Genomic DNA, 19,764 nt, shown 5'->3' on the forward strand with positions numbered 1-19,764 from the left:
GGATATAAAGGTGAAGAACCGAGAAAGCTTCTGACTAAGAAAGCAATTGTGTTATAGCAGCAGTGAGTACAGGAGGCTGATTTAAACTTACCATTTCATTGAAAACCAAGTCAGAATCAGAGAATTTGAATACTTATTAACACAACGAAAAGATCAGGTATCATGCTGGCAAGCTACACTTTGTCACATAAAATATAATACCAATTGGGAAGACACACATGAGTACCTCTGAACTCACAGCCCTTGAATGACTTGAGTTAAGTACTCTTCACACAGCTCCTTACAATACTCAGTATGAAGAAATAAATGTCTTTGAAAAAATATTGAGACCTTTTGTATTCTGAATATTCAGAATACAATGAGCTCCAGTTCATTACTTTATCCGAAAAGTTGAGTTCACTTTGAAAAATTACATAAATGTTGGCAGAATTTTCAGTTACTCGAGACATAACAGTTATGAGGGAATGTCTGCATTTTCTCTCTTTTATTTGTAAAATCTGCCCAATAGCATTATGTGCACACACATATATTCTGCCTTCTTTGTATGTGATTCTTAGTTTATTAGTTGAAGAGAAAATGAATAACTAGCCACATGGTACTAGTGTTGTTCATTAAAAATTTTTCATTAAGTGTGATGGTTTATTTCCAGGACCAGTCATTTATACCATTTTTCTTTTAATTTTCAGTTTAGTAGTAGCTGAGTTTTGAAGTTCCACTCATAAGTAGAAAAACTGTTGATACCATTTTACTATTATTTCTAGCCCAGACATCAATTTACCTATTTTTAAAACACTCAAAAAATGTCAAAAATAAAAATGAAATGCATAAAATTCCAATTAAAAATTTCCCAAATTTTTTCTTTTTTTTCCTTTTGTTCTAAGAATTTCTTAGATGTTGCAAAGAGCAATGTCTCTGAGCTAGATGTTAAGCTACAGTATGATGGTTCTGTGTCCAGCGATCAGTTTTGCCTGTGGCATCATGACCTCATTTCTCTTAATTGTTGTCCTTTAACAATTGTTCCAATTGCTGCTTAATTGATTTGCATGCACTATACCCAAATATTGGGAGAATTTTCAGGCATAGAGGTGTCTGTTCAGAAATCTATATATCCTGGATTCCACAGCTCACCTCTGGAATTGATTATGCTTAATCTGTGAGGCAAACAAGATTAATAAAGAAACAACACAATACACATTCTTGTGCTTTTAAATGGAGCTGATATCTTTTGAAGCAGACAGAGGGGAATCATAGCTATGTCCTCAAAAGCATTATTAGTAAAGCTTTACAGTCTTCTCTAATGATGAGTGGTGACCCATAGAAATTATGGAACAAGTAAAGCAGTTCATAAGCTAAAGACAGTTGCAAAGAGCAATGTCCTGTGGCAGAAACAGGTGTGCAAAACACCAAATGTGATGGCAGAAGTCTCCCCTAAAGAGGAAAGTGCAAAAATGAGTTGGTAGTGAAATAGAAAAGATGAAGACTTACTTCACCTTATTATTATTCCTTATTATTATTCCTACTCATGGCTGAATATCTAATGATAAAATCTTATTCCCAAGAGTGAGATAATGAGAAAAACTTTAAGGTATGTAAACCTTTACTATGCAAAAGTGTATATATAGTATAACTTAATACTTTTAGCATAGGATACTCTATATAAAATTTTACTATACAAAGAACAGGATTCAACCAGAAGTTCAGGTAAATATTTGTGGTGGCTGGACCATTAGCTTTAAATCCCAGAGGTATGGAACCATATGTCACAGATGCACTGAACAATACTGATGCGTCACTATTGTGTCAGGTTAATTACTAATAGTTTCTTTTTTCATCTCAGGAGAGTCTCAGTATAGACAAAACACTCTATGATCACCCTGCCCAGGTGCAGCTTATAGGGCTTGTTGTTATTTTATAAAATCACTAAGACTTGGACTAGAGAAAATATAATGTTGTTTTTGGGGAGTTTTCTATTTCTGGTCCAAATAAAACTTAAGTTTACTCTTTAGGGATAACTTGAAAATAAATAAATTATTGTCTTATAAATTATGTTTACAAAATAATGAGGTTTTTTTAATGGAAAGGTCAGAAGAATTAAAAATAGAAACAGTGGAACATTGAATACTAAATTTTAATTAATGAACATTATCAAGAAAGAATTTTGTAGGGTGCATAAAATCGTAAGTGCCTCAAATTCATGCAAAGGTCTATGAAATCTTGATTTCTATTTAAACTTCCTTTGAAAGGTGAAGAGTGAGATTGCTACATTTAACTTCCAGGATTCATGTAGAGATATCTGCCAAGTGGGAAACATAAGAATAAGTTTTGATAAATGCATATTGGAAACATTTTCTTTAAAATATTTAAGAAGTGAAAATACTCTGATGGTGCATGTAGATTTCTAATTAGTAGAAACTTTTGTAGAGAACCTATTATATCTTAGCTTATTTTGCTTATATAAATGATTTTTGGAACAGTCTGAAAGGAATTATTCCCTCCATTTTTCATATGAGGACACAGTCCCAAAGTGGTTAAGTAATATGTGTCCATAAGATAAGTGAGAGAGCCAGGATTTGAACTCATATCTAATTTCCAAGTCCATGTTTATTCAGCCAGTTGAGCAATTTCTGCAATAATCTAATGCACATACAGATCAACATGCACATACATAAACTTTTTATAATGTGTGTCATAGAGAAAATTAATATGCATATTACATTTTTGCTCTTCACCTTTCAAAGGAAGTTTAAATATAAATCAAGATTTCACGACCTTTGCATGAATTTGAGGCACTTACAATTTTATATATCCTACAAAATTCTTTCTTGATCATGTCCATTAATTAAAATTTAATATTCTATGTTCCACTTTTTCTATTTTTAATTATTCTATCCCTATGTAGATGTGATATTCTAGGGGATTCAGTCTCATCTGAATCTATGAAATAGTGATATGTAACATATTGTATTACTCCATATGTCTTTTTAAAAATTGTTGTGTATATCCATCTCAAGTATGTGGACCACCTGAATCACCAATGAAATCAGACTTTCAGTGTGATAATTAAAAAATAACAAGCATAAGAAAATATTTCAGAATAATCCCAATTCCCACATAAAAATTAATACCAGTTTGATTTCCACCAAAATAGTAAAACATTTCCTAGTCTTCAGTATAAGAAAAGAAAACCCTACACTTGAAAAAGGTTCTAAAAGTGATTTTTTTTATCAAGTACAGTATAACACTTTTTTTGATCTTATATTTACTTACCCCCAAAAGAAAAATATAATCCTATCTAATAAAGATGTAATATGCAAATGGTCGCTAGTTAACAACTGACCGTGTAACACCCAGATCATTGATCAGCAAGAGAGTGGGGCAGCGAGCCACAAGCAGGCAGCAGAGAGCTACAGGAGGGGTAGGGCAGCAAGCTATGAGGGGGGCAGTGGGGAGGAGGGATGGTGGGAGCTACAGGAGGGTGGCAGCAAGCTATTGGCGCATGAATTCATGCACAGGGCTACTAGTAAGATCATAAGTTTCTTATTTCTTACTAGTGTTAAATAAACTTTATTGAACAATTGATATAGGTTATTTTCTTACTTAATACTCATAAAAGCCTAGTAAGTCATGTTCTCTTTTTACATTCATATCTTACAGCCAAGGTAATTGAAGCTCAATAAGGTTAAATTAGATGTTCATGCTGAAACAGAGGCAGAAGCAGAATTTAAGTCCAGTTCTCTATGACACCAATTTCTAGGCTTGTAAACATTCAATTGTAATTTGGTCAAAATGATCTTCAATATGTGTATCCAAAGTATTTGAATAAAATGTTCAGTTACAAGGAGCCCATGCTTAGGAAAGAAGTTCTAAATGGGCCATATGAGTAAGTTGTCCAGGTTGCTTATTTTAGGACTGAATTCTGAAATGATGTATTGGAACTTCTGAATGTACTATGTGAATGTGAAATGAGGAGCCCTGCCAATTCAGCCCCTCCCAGTAGTGTTTACTGTAATTGTCCCTGTAGAAATCACATGTAACATTGTTTTGATATCTCAGGTTCAATAGGACCAGCCAGCTCCCTGCCCCCCTCAAACTCCCTTTCATCAAAGCCACAGTGACAGTCAGGGACTCTAGCAGCACTACTACCACATCTTTGGAATTCATTTCTGGGATAAGATATCTTTGATAGAGAAAATCACCTGGGGCACTTGGTAAATATGCAGACACCAAGCTCCATCTGTGGATTCGTATTTATGGGGCTGAGTTAGTCAGAACCTGACCTGGTTAGTAAGCAGTGATTTAAAACCTTAGTTTTACACTAAAATTCTCAAAGGTATGTTTTGGCATAGAACACAAAATTTGCATGGCTTTTTAAAAGATAAATCTTGAACATGGAAACATGGAACAGACAGATGAATCTCGGAGGGAAGAAGGGTGAGGCAGAGGGGGTTGGAATAGATTAACCAAAGGTCTTATATGCATATGTACATTACCTATGGACACAGACAATAGTGTGGTGAAGGCCTGGGGTGGGGCAGGAGGCAGGTGGAAGGAGGCAATGGGTGGAAAAGGGAGAGACATCTATAATACTCTCAACAAAAAAGATTTTTTTTTTTAAAAAGAGATAAATCATAAGTTTTCAAAGAAATGCTAAGCTTTCAGCCAGCTGCGTGAGCTTCCTCTTCCCTTAAGTCCATTTACCTGGGAATGTCTTAAGAATCACCAAAGGTAATTAGAGTCTCTTGTTATTCTCGAAAAGAAGCAGGTTGTCCATGTGTTCTGAGAACTGCAGAGCAATCATCTCAGTTATATTCATTCAGTGACTCACATATTTTTAGGTCTAGTGATTGGATTGGGTAAGTGCACTTCATGGTTGAAGACTTCTGGGGATAGGAGATTTGGAGCTCTCTCAATTCTTCCCTGGCCTTCACCTATTTTTTTTAGCCTTTTATTTATCTTATTTTATTTTTCAACTATAGTTGAATATTGAATACATCCAATATTATATTACTTTCAGGTGCATAGCATAAACAAAATTGAAACAGACTCATAGACACAGAAAACCGACTGATGGTTGAGAGAGGGGAATGGGGTGAGTGGGTAAAACAAAGGTGAAGGAATTAAGAAGTACAAATTGATAGTTATAAAATAGTCCTGGTGATGTAAAGTACAGCATGGAAATATCAATAATATTGTAGTACCTATGTATGGTGCCAGGTGGGTGCTAGAAATATGGGGGAATCACTTTGTAAGGTATATGATTGGCCTTCACTTTTAATGTAGCTACATGTTCTTACCATTGTGGAGTCCGAGGCTTCATTTGAACATCCCAAAAGGATGGGAGCCTGTTGAGGTGGGAAAAATTGCTGCTCTTCAGCCATGCACTCAACCAAACCACCTCTGAAAAGCACAAATGTATTTTGAGCTCTTACTATGTATGAGGCACTTTAGATTCATAGTTGCTAATTCATAAAGTCATCTTATACATTGGGTATGCTGATCCTCATGAGGGAAGGGAGGAAATAGCTCCTTGCCACACGTTAATTAATTGGTGAAATCACCAACTAAAGTCCTATCTGCTTGGCCTCATATTCTGATGGCTATTTTCCATCATGCCAACTCATTCCTTATGGATAACTCCTAGCACTGGATCTTCTAGTTCCCAAAGCAAAAAGAGGAGAGTTATTGCTTGAGAAGCTCTTGGCCTAGATTTGAAATGTCAAGGAGAGTAGATTTGTATACAACCTCAAAACAGGTTTCACATTTTTCGGTTTGGAGCTGATCAGTGTTTCCTCTGTGTCCCGATAGTTTCCTTTTCTAAAATAATATTTTTAAACATATTCTTTGTCTCATCCTGCCTCAGATGCCAGTCTCCTGGCTCCTGTCATGTGTGTTGTCCTTTATCCATGTTGGCAAAGTAGTGAGTGATATAGTTAATAAAGTAAACTTGGGGAAAATATATAATTTAAAAAACTGTACAGATATAACAAAGTGAAATGACTATGTAAAATTTAAAAAAAAATAAAATAGCATATTGTCATTCAAATTTTGGTTCATGATGAATTCAGTTCTTTTTTTTTAATATTTATTGATTTCAGAGAGGAAGGGAGAAGGAAAGAGAGATAGAAACATCAATGATGAGGGAATAATTGATCGGCTGCCTTCTGCACACCCCCTACTGGGGATTGAGCCCGCAACCCAGGCATGTGTCCTTGGCTGGAATCGAACCTGCGATCCTTTAGTCCGCAGGCTGACACTCTATCCACTGAGCCAAGCCGGCCAGGGCAATTCTTTATGGCTTTGACAATTTAACCATTCAGGAAAAGATGAGGGAAAAAAGTCATATTAAAATATTCTCTATTTAACAGTAAGGAGAAATTTATTTTTTAATTTCTTAGAAAATGGGCCAGATTTACTTGTTTATAAAAGAGGTGTGATGTCAATATTATTTTCTGCCTCAGACTATTTATCTTATCTTCTAGTCCCTCTAAAAGTCCAGAGTAATTAAAAGTTTTCAAAAATCAATAGTTTCATCTCTGCAAATTCCAGGGTGGGATTAGTTTCTAAAAGCACCCAGCTTTAGAATTAGCCAGGCCAAATCCTAAGAGTTTTTAATTAGTCCTGAAAGAGGAGTCCAAAACAAAGCCAGCTGATTCTTGGAGTAAGCCTGAAAGGTGGATAACAGCCAGAGCAAGGTCACTGCCAGCCTGTGCACTGAGAGGCACAAGCCATGCCACCACTGATAGTGAGACAGGCTATGACCAGGGGTATCAAAGGCCATATTCACTAATCTCCCAGGTGTGAAGACGGTGTGTGTGCCCTTTTCTTTTCCCCAATATCCAAATCTCTGGGTATGTAGTTAAAAAATTATTATTTTATGGTAATAGCTGTTTATTTACAAACCTGGAGAAGAAGCTGTGGATAGCTGCCCCCACCAATGAAAGAGTAAAATTGTTGTTCTTTTTCTCTTCCTGCCTTTTCTTTCTCTGTGTCCTGTGCAAACAGGCTTTGACATTTCCATTTTCCGGAAGGCTGTTGTCTAGTGTCTGCTAATCCTTTAATAGTTACTCCAAGTATCACCCATACAGGAAGGTTTTCCCAGTACGAGTCACCATTCACCACCAGTAACATATGTAATGTTTCTAGGTTCTGCTTTTGTAACACCATGATCATAGAGATCTATTTTAAAGCATTCCTCATGCTCTATTATGGACATTACTTTTCTATGCTCTTTCTCACATTAGGCAATAAAGTCTGTGAGTTGGAAATACCTTAGTCATCTCTATTCCTAGCATGCTGTGTGGCATAGAATAGACTTGTCAAAAATAATTATTTTGAGTGAATGACAAGACAAATGAAACAAAGTTATCCCACTAAGAAAATGAAAAAAACAAAATTTTTGAATAGGGCTGAATGGTAATAAGTGTAGTTATTGTGATAGGTAGACAGACGTAAGTAGAGCAAGGACTATGAGCTGGGTATAGAAGGTCACCCGGATGAAAATCCCCAGGTGCCTCGCAATGGAAAATCAATTGTAGGGTGGGACCTTGCCCCCAGGGTGACTTTTCCTCCCATAGCATATCACAGGTCATGAGGTGTGGACCCCCTGACCTTTCCTCCCTAGAGATAACATCTAGGCCTCAGTTGTATTTCAGCTCCAGCCCCAGATAAGCAACCAGCTGCATGGAATAATGACCCCATGCCATGGTGCTGGCCAAGCAATCAGTGGAGACTACGACCCTGAATGGACACTCTGGGAAAGCTACTGAATATTCTATTAAGATCTTTCCCTGGGACCTCCCCTAAAATCTCCACCCTTAAAACCCTTTGAATGGAGGACTCAGTGTGCTCATGAGTGACAGTAATTATTCACTCATGAGGTCAACACTAAACTCATTGCAATAAGCAGTGACAGCAGTTTGATATCAGTAGAGAACGATATCAGGGATAAAGAAAAAATTTGAGCATAACGTCCTGAGCATTTGTCATTGGTGAGTCTTAGGGACAGATGAGGACAGAACCCAGTGGGGAACATAGTTTCACTCCAATCATTTACCGTTTCTTTTATATGAATGTGTTATGAGGTCATTCAGGGAATTGTTTTTTGAAAGGCTGCTCAAATGGTTGAAGTGAATTGCCTGAGGTGATTAAGCTGGTTAATCACTGAAGTGAGATGATACTCCTTGTGTCCCAATATATTAGTCAATGCTCTGTGCTATCAGAATTAATAACTTATAATCATCAAACTCTGAAGTACTGAGAATTTGTTTGGAACTGTTATTAAACAGTTTCAGCAACAAGCTGAGAGTATATTTTCTTGGATATCAAACTTCTACATATGTTATTTGTATATAGATAATTGGTTAAGAATATATACATATATATATATACACATACACACACACACACACACATATATATATATGTGTATATATATATATATATATATATATATATATATATATATGCCAGACAGATAATTAAAGCCTTTTAAAAAACAATTAACTGCTCTGAGGGGTTCCAGTACTTGTTTTTAAACATGGGAACTACTAAAGCCAGAAATTATTTTAAAAAATTGAAAAAGTATGCCTATTTTTAGTTATAACAAGAAAAAAAATGTGTAAAAATACCAGGATCCAATTGTTTAAGAGTTTCTCTTGTGGTTACTTTGTAAATTAATTAATTGATTGATTGATTGATTCACCGTAGATTTAAATATTGATGAAGAGAAGGACATTTATTTATTTGCTCAGAAAATAGTTATTAACTATTTGCTATGTATTAGTCAGGGTCCTTTAGAGAAACAGAATCAATAGGGTGTATATGTAGCATGAAAGAGATTTATTTTAAGGAATTGGCTCATGAGACTGTGGAGCTAGCAAGATCAAACTCTTCAGAGCAGGCTAGCAAGCTGGAAATGCATCAGGAGTTGCAGTCCTGAGTCCAGAGGCAGCCTGAAGGTAGAATTCCTTCCTCTTTGGATGACTTCAGTCTTTTTCCCCTTGATGCCTTCAATTTCCCCAAAGTACCCGCATTATGAAGGGTAATCTGCTTTACTCACAGCCTACTGGTTTAAGTAGTAATCACATCTCAAACATACCTTCACAGCAGCCTCCAGACTGGTGTTTGCCCAAACAGCTGGGCACCACAGTCTATTTAAGTTCACACATAAATTTAACCATCACAAACTATGTGTCAGGGACTTTATAGAATTGGAGGCTACATCCAATGAATAAGTGAGCACACAAACATGAATTACACATGTGCCAGGTGCCAGAAATGAAAAGTGTGGGTACTCTGAGAAGTTACAGCAGGAAACCCGAACCCAATTGTAGAGATTTGGGGTGACATTCAGGCTGAAAAAGTGATGTTCAGGCTGGGCCTGAAGGTTAAAACATGGATTAACCAGGTTAAGAGAGGAGAGATTTCCTAGCAGAGGAAAAGGCCTTGAAATAGAAGGAGCACACCAAGAGCTGGAAGAAGGCCAATATGGTTGGGCTCTTGGATAATTGGGGGAAGGGGAGGAGTCATATCCTCAGTGTCTTGTAAATCATATTAAAGATTTACCACTGACAGAGTTAATGTAAGATAGTGATGGTGAAAAGTCTCTCTATATCAGTGGTTCTCAACCTTCTGGCCCTTTACAGTTCCTCATGTTGTGACCCAACCATAAAATTATTTTCGTTGCTACTTCATAACTGTAATGTTGCTACTGTTATGAATCATAATGTAAATATCTGATCTGCAGGATGGTCTTAGGTGACCCCTCTGAAAGGGTCATTTGACCCACAGGTTGAGAACTGCTGCTGTATATGCTTTGTGGCAAATGGACTGGAAAAGCTGAGCAGATGCAGGATGGCTAGATAGGTGAGAGGTGGAGATAGAGAGAGCTGAATTAACTCAAAATTTATTTTGGGAGATATTTAGAGGAACATAATTATTAATTATGAGGGTTGGTGGAGAAGTAGGTACTAGAGGTGATTCTAGTATTTCAAACTTGCTCAACCCTGGATCATGGTGCTATGGTGCAACTCAATGAGAGGAAGTGTTGATGAAAGAGTCAGAGTTCACTATGGGGTTAGAGTGATTAGTACTTGTGCTGGGGCCACGTGGAGTGATCTAATAGGCAGTTGGACATGCAGCTCTGAGACTACACTGGCACCTGGGACAAGAGAGAATTGAAACTATGGAAGTGGATCTGATTGCTTAGGGAGAGAACATCATGGGAAAGAGAGGAAGGCCAAGGGCCAAGGTCAGAGAAAACTCAGTATTTAAAGGTCATTGGAGGAGGAGGAGATAGGAAAGGAGAATGATCTGAGAAATATGGACAAAACTGGCGTCTTTAAAGCCAGCATATCTGCAGCTCTCTGAGCCTTCCTTCCATAGCCACATGTCTCTCTAACCACAACTAGAAAAGGTTTTTGATTTTTAAGGACTCGTGATCAGGTTGGACACACCTAGAAAATCCACAGAAATACCCAAGCTCAAGATTTTTAGCCTTGCTCACATTTGTAACCTTAATCCCCTTTTGCCGAGTAATTTAAAATATTCACAGGAGATTAGGAAATGGACATCTTTAGGGGGTCATTATTTGACTTACTACCAAAACAACTATGCGGAACACTATAGAGAGGCCACAGAAGATACAAACTAAAAATTTTCTAATTGGATGTAGCATGTGGAAATGAGCAATTCCAGTGGGATGGAGATCATGAAAATGGGCTGAAAATTAAATTAGGGATATTACAAGTAGATAGTTTTTTCAAGAAATCTGACTATGAGTAAGAAATGCAGCTCTTAAAACCCGTGGAAGTATGAATGGTTATTTATTATGACTGGGAGAATCATTATCTATATTAGGATTTGGCTGGTTAGAGCCAGAATTCTACCCCGCTAATTCCAGAGAGCTTCTTGTTCTATCATGAATATCTGAGGAAAAACGAACAAGGGAATAATTAATAATCAATGAATAAAAATAAAACCTGGAAGATTTCTTGTTAACTGAGAAATGTAACTAAGTAATATTTATTCTGAAACTTTTTATGTTTTCTATTTTTAAAAAGGGTTATTATGTGGTTTTAAATACATGTGTTCCAGAGCAATTAATCATCTAATAAATGTGTCTCTAGGAAGAATTTGCTAATAGCTTGATTTTGGCAAAAATAATGTGTTTCACATCTGCTGCCTCTGGAACCCAAAGATTTCAAAATAATATCTGTGCTGGAGAGGGCTGTGCTTAAAATGAGAAGTGGTATTAATATGAAGGAAAAATGAAGTAAAAAAGGAAAAAACTACTCTAATATTTATAAATTAATGAAATTATAATCATGATAGTTAACAATTATTGAGTGAGTAACTTATTCTCAGCAATATTCTGAGTTGTGCATAAGCTCATTACAGTAAATCACTAAAACACTGTTACAGCCCTGGCCAATGTGGCTCAGTTAGTTGAGCATCATCCCATGCACCGAAAGGTTATAGGTTGGATCCCCAGTCTGGGTGCAAAACATCAGTGTTCCTCTCTCTTTCTCTCTCTCTCTCTCTCTCTCTCTCTCTCTCTCTCTCTCTATATATATATATATATATATATATATATATATATATATATACATATGACCTCTCTCTCTATATAAAACCTCTCTCTCACTATCTACACTAATAAAAGACAAATATGCAAATCGATCATACCTTCGCTGCACCTTAAGCCATGCTCAGCAGCCAGTCAGAGCAACCATATGCAAATTAACCCAACCAAGATGCCGGCCGGCAGCCACGGAGCTGGAGCAAGCAGGAGGCTTGGTTGCCTCAATGATGGAGAAAGCCAAGCTTCCCGCTTGCTGTGTGGGGCTCTGAGTTCCACTCAAAGCAACAAAGTTTCAATCATAGAAGGTAAATAAACCCCAGATACCTGCTTTCAGCCGACCATGGCCACGGAGCTGGAGCAAGCAGGAGGCTTCCCTCCTGCCCGCCCTGGCTGGCTCTGAGCTCCTCTCAAGGCTACAAAGTTTCAATTAGAGAAGGTAAATAAATCCCAGAATAAAAAAAATAAAAAAAGGAGAGCCTGGGAGCTTCCATCGCTGGGGGGCTTGGCCAGCCTGAAAACAGCCCTCAGCCCCTCACCCAGACTGGCCAGGCACCCCAGCGGGGACTCCCCACCCTAAAGGGGGTGTGGCCAGCCTGAAAACAGCCATCAGCCCCTCACCCAGGCTAGCCAAACCTCCATGGGGTGAGGGTCCCCGGGGGGGGGGGGGGCTTGACCAGCCTGCAAACAGCCCTCAGCCCCTCACCCAGGCTGGTCAGGCACCCCAGCAGGACCCCCACCCTGATCCAGGACACCCTTCAAGGCAAATCGGCAGGCCCCCACCCATGCACCAGGCCTCTGTCCTATATAATAAAAGGGTAATATGCAAACTGACCCTAACAGCAGAACAACTGGGAATGACTGGTCACTATGACACACACTGACCACCAGGGGACAGATGCTCAATGCAGGAGCTGCCCCCTGATGGTCAGTGTATGGGAGCTCTGCTCAGCCACAATCCGGGCTGACAGCTGCCAGTACAGCGGTGGTGGCGGGAGCCTCTCCTGCCTTCTCAGCAGCACTAAGGATGTCCGACTGCAGCTTAGGCCTGCTCCCTGCTGGCAAGTGGACATCCCCTGAGGGCTGCCGGACTGCCAGAGGGATGTCTGACTGCCAGCTTGGGCCTGATCCCCCAGGGAGTGGACCTAAGCCAGCAGGTGGACATCCTCCGAGGGGTCCCAGTCTGCAAGAGGGCATAGGCCAGGCTGAGGGACCCCCCGACTGCACAAATTTTTGTGCACCAGGCCTCTAGTATATATATGTGTGTGTGTGTGTGTATATATATATATATATATATATATATATATATATACACACACACACACATATTTATATAATCTCTATCTCTATCTCTATCTCTATCTCTATCTCTATCTCTAATCAGCTCTATCTCTCCTTTCCCCTCTCTCTGAAAATTGATGAAAGCATGTCCTAAGGTGATGATTAAAAAAATTCTCTCCCCTATAAAGTAGGTGCAGTTGTGGAAACTGAGGCAATACTAGTACACACCAGAACAGTGGTCTTAATCTATGCAGTTTACCAATATCAAACTATCAATAACAATAAGTAACACCTAGCATTTATTGTCTACCAAGTACTTATTTTAAGTACTTTACAGATATAAATCTACATTTTCACCTCAGCTTTATAAGGTAGATATTTTCCTGCCATCTCATAGATAAAGAAACCAAGGCACAGATAGGTGAAGTCACATGGCTCCAGAGTCCAATTTCCTATCCAAATATCTGAAAGATGATTTAAAAATTTTTTTTTCATGTATGCAGTGTCTCTTCAGACTTTGTGGCTATTGTTTGAAGTACTGGCAATGAAGAAATTAATAATTTGGATGGGCTACTAAAATTTTTTCTCTCTGAACTTCACCTCACCTCCCTCAAGTATAAAGTATTGGGTGATCTGTAAAGTTTTTTTCAGCTGTATAATTCTGTGAACATAATGCTTTCAGTATTACATGCCGAAATTCCTTCTATACTTTTGACAAGTATCTATTGTTGTGTTTTTACATGCCAGGATTCATGCTACATTTTACTGTTACAATGACAAATACTTATTTATAACTAGAGGCCCAGTGCATGAATTTGTGTACCAGTGGGGTTCCTCGGGTTGGCCTGCGGGATCGGGCTGAAACCTGCTCTCCAACATCCCCTGAGGGGTCCCAGATTGCGAAAAGGTACAGGCCAGGCCAAGGGACACCACCGGTGCACGATTGGGGCTGGGGAGGGATGCAGGAGGTTGACCAGCGGGGGAGGGACCACGGGAAGGCTCTAGGGCATGTCCACCTTGTCTGGCTCAGTCCCGATCAGCCAGACTCCAACAGCAAGCTAACCTAATAGTCAGAGTGTCTGCCCCCTCGTGGTTAGTGCACGTCATAGCGAGCAGTTGACCTTAGCATATCATTAGCATATTATGCTTTGATTGGTTGAACGGCCAATTGGATGACTGGACACTTAGCATATTAGGCTTTTATTATATAGGATAAGATTTTTTTCTATGGTGACGATTTTGACCTCTGTAAAGTCTTTAAGCATGTTGACCACAACCTCCTTCTTGAAACACTTGAACCTTTTGGATTTGATGACAAACACATTCTAGACTTTCCTCCTACCTCTTGGGCTGTGACTTCTTATTCCCATTTCAAGCTCTTTCCCATCGGCTCCTATGATTCAGGGAACTATTCTTCCTTTGGTAAACTCATGATTTCCAAGGATTTTAAATTATCATTTGCATGGTGACTTTTGTTCCTCTTCAATATCTATTTCAGTATCTATTGTATAGGCTAAGCATTTACTGAGCACTTGCAACATGCTCAGAGCTATGCTGAGTGCATTACTGAGTGTAATTTTTCTTAATCCTCACACAGCTTCCCTGCTAATTATGATTACTCTCCCTATTTTACCCATGAGGAAACTGAGCTTAGAAACACCTAGAACTTTAATCAGTTCACACAACCAGTAAATGGCAGAGCTTGGGATCAAATCCAGAAAGCCTTACTCTGGAACTCTGAAGCCCTGTCTCCTTACCACTTTGTTCTCCTGTGTGAGGTGTGGGTACCACACCAGAAACAGAGAGTCAGATTCGACCTCAGTGAAAATAGATCATTTGGCCTAGGTATAGAAGTGTGAAATGAGGAGAAATAAGTGACGTGTCTTCCTGAAGTCATATCTTTCTGACAAAACAAAGTTCTAATTTCCACAATTAGAGCATTTCCCTTGGGGCTTGCATGTGGAGTCCAAAGGAGCAGCTTAAAATGTGACTAGAGGGAACAGTTATTTCAACACCTATTCCCAGAGATGTGTAGGCATACCTCCTTCTCTTGCTGCTAACAGAATCCTGAAGGAATGAGCATAGGAGTATCCCAGAGGTGGGCGAGGCTTTGAGAGCTTTATTTATGACTGAAACAGAACTGGGGAAGGTATCACCAGGCATCATGTTGTGTGTGTGTGTATGAGCGAGACACTGAATATGTGTATGTGTGGTGGCCTCAAGCAGCTAAGGGATTACACAAAGTTATGTGTCAGACTCTAGGGAAAGCCTATTACAGCAGCCAATTGAATATAAGGAGATACTAAAGAACAGAAATAAGACCCAACAAGCCTGCCTCAATTTGGCCATAAAGTGAGAGAACTGAGACAATCATAAAGTTGGTCCCTATGTAGGAAATGCCTAGAAACATTGATGTTTCTAGTGGAAATGGCTTAGAATAAAATCAGGAGCTTAGAAGGCTTATGAAATCATCTAGCCTAAGCTGTGGCCTGAACATAGACCATGTGAATTGCCTCAGAGAGCAGCCATTTAGGACCCATTTTTAAGGTCAGCTCAGAATGCAATTCCACAATCATTATTCCTGTGATTACCTGTACCCACCACCAAGAAAGCCAAGAAATCCTTCTACATCAGCTGAATCTCCTGCTTGTCCTCCAGAAAGATGAAAAAGGATTATTATCAACCTTCACCTTAAAAAAACCTTAATATTTCTGGAGCTATCGCTAAATCACTGCATTATCTCTCTCTTTCCAAATGATACTTTTAGTTCCTTCAACCTCATCTTATTTGTCTGGTTTCCTTTCCAAGCTGCACATCTGCCAACACAGCAGAAGGACAAGTGCCATATATGAGACTTGTAGTATCTGTGCCATATGGCAAATGTCTGTCATCTAATATTGCTTAGAAGTAGAGAAGTACAGTTTATGCCCACAGTAGGGTAAAGATTAACAGGGAATTCCCAGATAAGCTAATATTTCATGAAAATCTATAGAAAAAGTCCTTCCTTTGCTTATTTGGATCTTGAATTTTAAAGACAAAAAAATAATGGTAATAATATTCTTATAAAGACCTATTGTGGGGATAAATCAGGTATCATTTGAGAATGTTTAATATGCCATTAATGTGATGAATGCCATTGATGAATCTTAAATCTGTGTTCATATACAGTGGTTATTAATGAAGAGTGATTACATTATTCATTTTAATGATCATTTACCATTGATAATTGTCTAACTCTTTCATGTGTTGTTCACAGAAATGTGACCTGGAATAGTTTAGCTATTCCAGATACACACTGCTCACCAGAGCTAGAAGAAGGCTACCAGTGCCCACCAGGATTTAAATGCATGGACCTTGAAGATCTGGGACTTAGCAGGCAAGAGCTGGGCTACAGTGGCTTTAATGAGATAGGTCTGTCTTACTGGTAAAACACATTTTTCAGTTTCTATTTTATAATGTTATGAAACAGAGATAATAGTTATATAATTGATATTTCATATTAAGACTGGCTATAGTATTTACTAGTAAGAAACACAACTGCAAGTTTTAATTATATGACTGAATTATATTCTACTTTTAATCTATAACATACAGTCTGTGTTTATGTATAGTCAGTGATGTCCGTAGAGATTTAAATAACTCTCATTTTAGACTAGTTTGATTATTAATTATAGCATTTAAGAGTATTTCTTTGTTGAGCAAGGTTTAGAGGTTATTGCCTCAAAAATAAACAAGATGTGGTTTTATTTCACATTTTAACTATACTCAAGTGGTCAAGGTAAGTCTTAAATAACTGGAATAATAGGCATCCATGAGTGTGTAAGAGCTGAAAAGGAATCCCAGCTAATCAAATACTTAATGAATATGCATCAACCATATAAAGGATATATGACGAATACTTGTATATGAATATAATGTGCTTAAACGTATAGATTTATTTGTGGTTTGTCCTATTAAGTCCTGAAATGTATCATTTACACACAGTAATTAAAGAACTTGTTAGCTGCCATTTAGTTGATATCATTGCATTTATTACAATTCCATGCAAATTGCACGTATTGCTTTTTGAAGAAAAAAAAATCCATGGAACTCTAAACAATCATTTTATGATTTGAGAATGTGTCTTAGTAAGCTCAGGCTGCCACAACAAAATACCATAGATGGGGTGGTGTAAACAACATAAATTTATTTCTTTCCAGTCTGGACACTGGAAGTCTGAGATCAGGGTACCAGCATGGTAGGGTCCTGGTGAGGCATCCTCCTCTCCCTAGCTTGCTGATGGCTTTTTGTTGTGTTCTTACATGGATGGGGTGGGAGCGGGGGAGAGAGAGCTCTCCAGCCTCTTATAAGGGTACTAATCCCATCATGAGAAGCAAACCCTTATGACCTCATCTAAAGAAAATCACCTCCAAAAGGCCTCACCTCCTAATACAATCACATCGGGGGTTAGGGCTTCAACATGTAGTTTGGTGGGGAGGCACAAACATGTAGTCCATAACAGGATTATTATCAGAATTATTTGAAAATAATCCTATACAATAAAGAAGTATTATGCAAATTAACCCTCACACCCTCAAAAGATGGCTGCCTATGACCAGACCCCCAGGGGGGGTTAGTGAGGAATGACCAAATGACTGAACAGCAGGCTGCGTGGGGCACCCAGGCAAGTGGGGGGGAGGGGAGCATGAGGGGCGATCAGGCCGGCAGGGGTGACAGTTGGGGGCAACCAGGCCAGCAGGGGGGGACAGTTAGGCGTGACCAGGCAGGTGGGTGGTGCAGTTGGGTGTGACTAGGCTGGCAGGGGCGGGGAGTTGGGGGTGATTAGACTGTAGGGGGGGCAGAGAGGGGTGACTAGGCCTGCAAGAGGGGGCAGTTAGGGGCAATCAGGCCAGCAGGCAGATGAGCAATTAGGAGCCAGCAGTCCAGGATTGTGAGAGGGATGTCTGACTGCCAGTTTAGGCCCGGCAGTCAGACATCCTCTGAGGGGTCCCGGATTGGAGAGGGTGTGCAGGCTGGGCTGAGGGGACCCCCGCCTCCCTGCCTTGTGCACGAATTTTGTGCACTGGGCCTCTAGTAATGAAATAAAACAATAACAAAATAATAAATAAAAACATTTTTTTTTTTTAAGTTTCAAGGCCCAGGTACATTTATGGGAATTCTAGACACTTTTACCCAGGGCCTGAAAGAAAAAAGAAAAAAAACACCTTTCAGTGTATAACAGGATGGTGGCTGTGCTCTTTTGGAAGCTGAATGAATTTCCTGACTTTTGATGTGGTTTTACATCTCAGTGGGTCTGCTGGACGATGGGGGATTTTATTCACAGTCAGGGAAGAGAGATCAGTCCTTGTCAACTCTGGATAGCAACTACTACAAACCCAGCCAATTGACCTTCACACATCAAACAAAGTGGCTGGTAAATCCCATTACAACCCTGGCCTTCAGGCAGAGCAACTCCTGAATGGTGAGGATGGCTTAGTGAACTTGGGATGAGTATTGGAATGTGAGAAAGAGTACATGAAGGTCTTGCATTGATTAAGGAGTACTTTTCTGATATATTAATTAAACCACAAGACTAAATAAAGCCTTTGGGCAGAATCTAATGCTGAACTTGGGCTGAAAAACACAAATAGTTGGTGTTTTGTGTTTTTTTAAGTGAAGTTTGTAAATAACAACCCTAAATTTTCATTCTTATATTTTAATATGTCCTCATAGTGGATTTCCAGCATTGTAGTTAGACAACTCTTTTGGCCAATGATATGGCTTCCTATTTCACAAAAAGTTAGAAACCAGAAGCATTTCAATTTGCTTTATGCTCTTAAACTTATTGGTTTTAGAACTAATCTTATACCTCCTGTCTCAAAAGTGCAGAGGCCTCTGATGGATGATATTAATGCCTGTCAGGGATGAGCAGGCAATCACAGGTGTGTCATGAGACATGAGATGTATTGATTTGGCAAACTGTGTGGAACAAGCTTCAGGAGTCCTAACAGCTGGGACATGACTCAAATGCATCACTTGTCAGAGCCTGCAGCCCCTTCTTTTAGGGACTAACTCAGCGGTTCTCAACCTGTGGGTCACGACCCCTTTGGGGGTCGAACGACCCTTTCACAGGGGTCGCCTAAGACCATCGGGAAACACATATATAATTACATATTGTTTTGTGATTAATCACTGTGCTTTAATTGTGTTCAATTTATAACAATGAAAATACATCCTGCATATTAGATATTTACATTATGATTCATAACAGTAGCAAAATTACAGTTACGAAGTAGCAACGAAAATAATTTTATGGTTGGGGGTCACCACAACATGAGGAACTGTATTAAAGGGTAGCAGCATTAGGAAGGTTGAGAACCACTGGGCTAACTGAATGTACCCATCTCTTGTATGGAGAGTGGCTAGCATTCAGGCTTTAGGCTGCCTTGGCACAAGAATCACCCAATCCTTTAAAGTCAAATCACACCCTGACCATTTTAAATGCAGCCCACACTCAAAATGCTGCATTATATTTCGGTTGGTTCATCTTTCTCCACTGTAACTTATACTGGCTTCAACTAATGCAGGCTACAATCTCTCTTTAAGAGAGAAAGTCTCCTTATAAAGTACATTGGCTTGAGCAGCCCAATTCTAGAAGGGGATTGTCAGGCAATACTCTTGCTGTAGTTCTGTTTATTTGCACATTTCTCTTTCAAAGATTTAAGCTCCTTGAAAACAGGAAGCAAGCAGTCTCATCTTCATGTCTCCGGGGTCTCTAGGGCAATGCCTGGCTCATAGGAAGCTCTCTACAAATATTTACTAATGGACTGAACAAAGTATATGTCCTTTTTTAATTGGCTGGTAACCATAGGAAGTAATACTAGAGAATTAAGTTGCTTTCTTGTTGTGCTTTTCTCTGAATTTGT

General features: G+C 39.0%; 1 protein-coding gene across 1 annotated transcript in view; it reads left to right on the plus strand.

The window, feature by feature from the left end:
* NALCN (sodium leak channel, non-selective) overlaps positions 1-19,764 on the plus strand; it is a 300,444-nt gene that overhangs the window by 46,641 nt on the left and 234,039 nt on the right. Inside the window, exon 7 of the mRNA XM_081082492.1 lies at positions 16,116-16,270. Coding sequence (XP_080938618.1) covers positions 16,116-16,270 — 155 coding nt within the window. The remainder of the gene's footprint in view (positions 1-16,115; positions 16,271-19,764) is intronic.

The sequence above is a fragment of the Myotis nattereri genome, assembly GCF_964212035.1.
Source record: "Myotis nattereri genome assembly, chromosome: 2".
In the NCBI taxonomy this organism is placed as follows: Eukaryota; Metazoa; Chordata; class Mammalia; order Chiroptera; family Vespertilionidae; genus Myotis; species Myotis nattereri.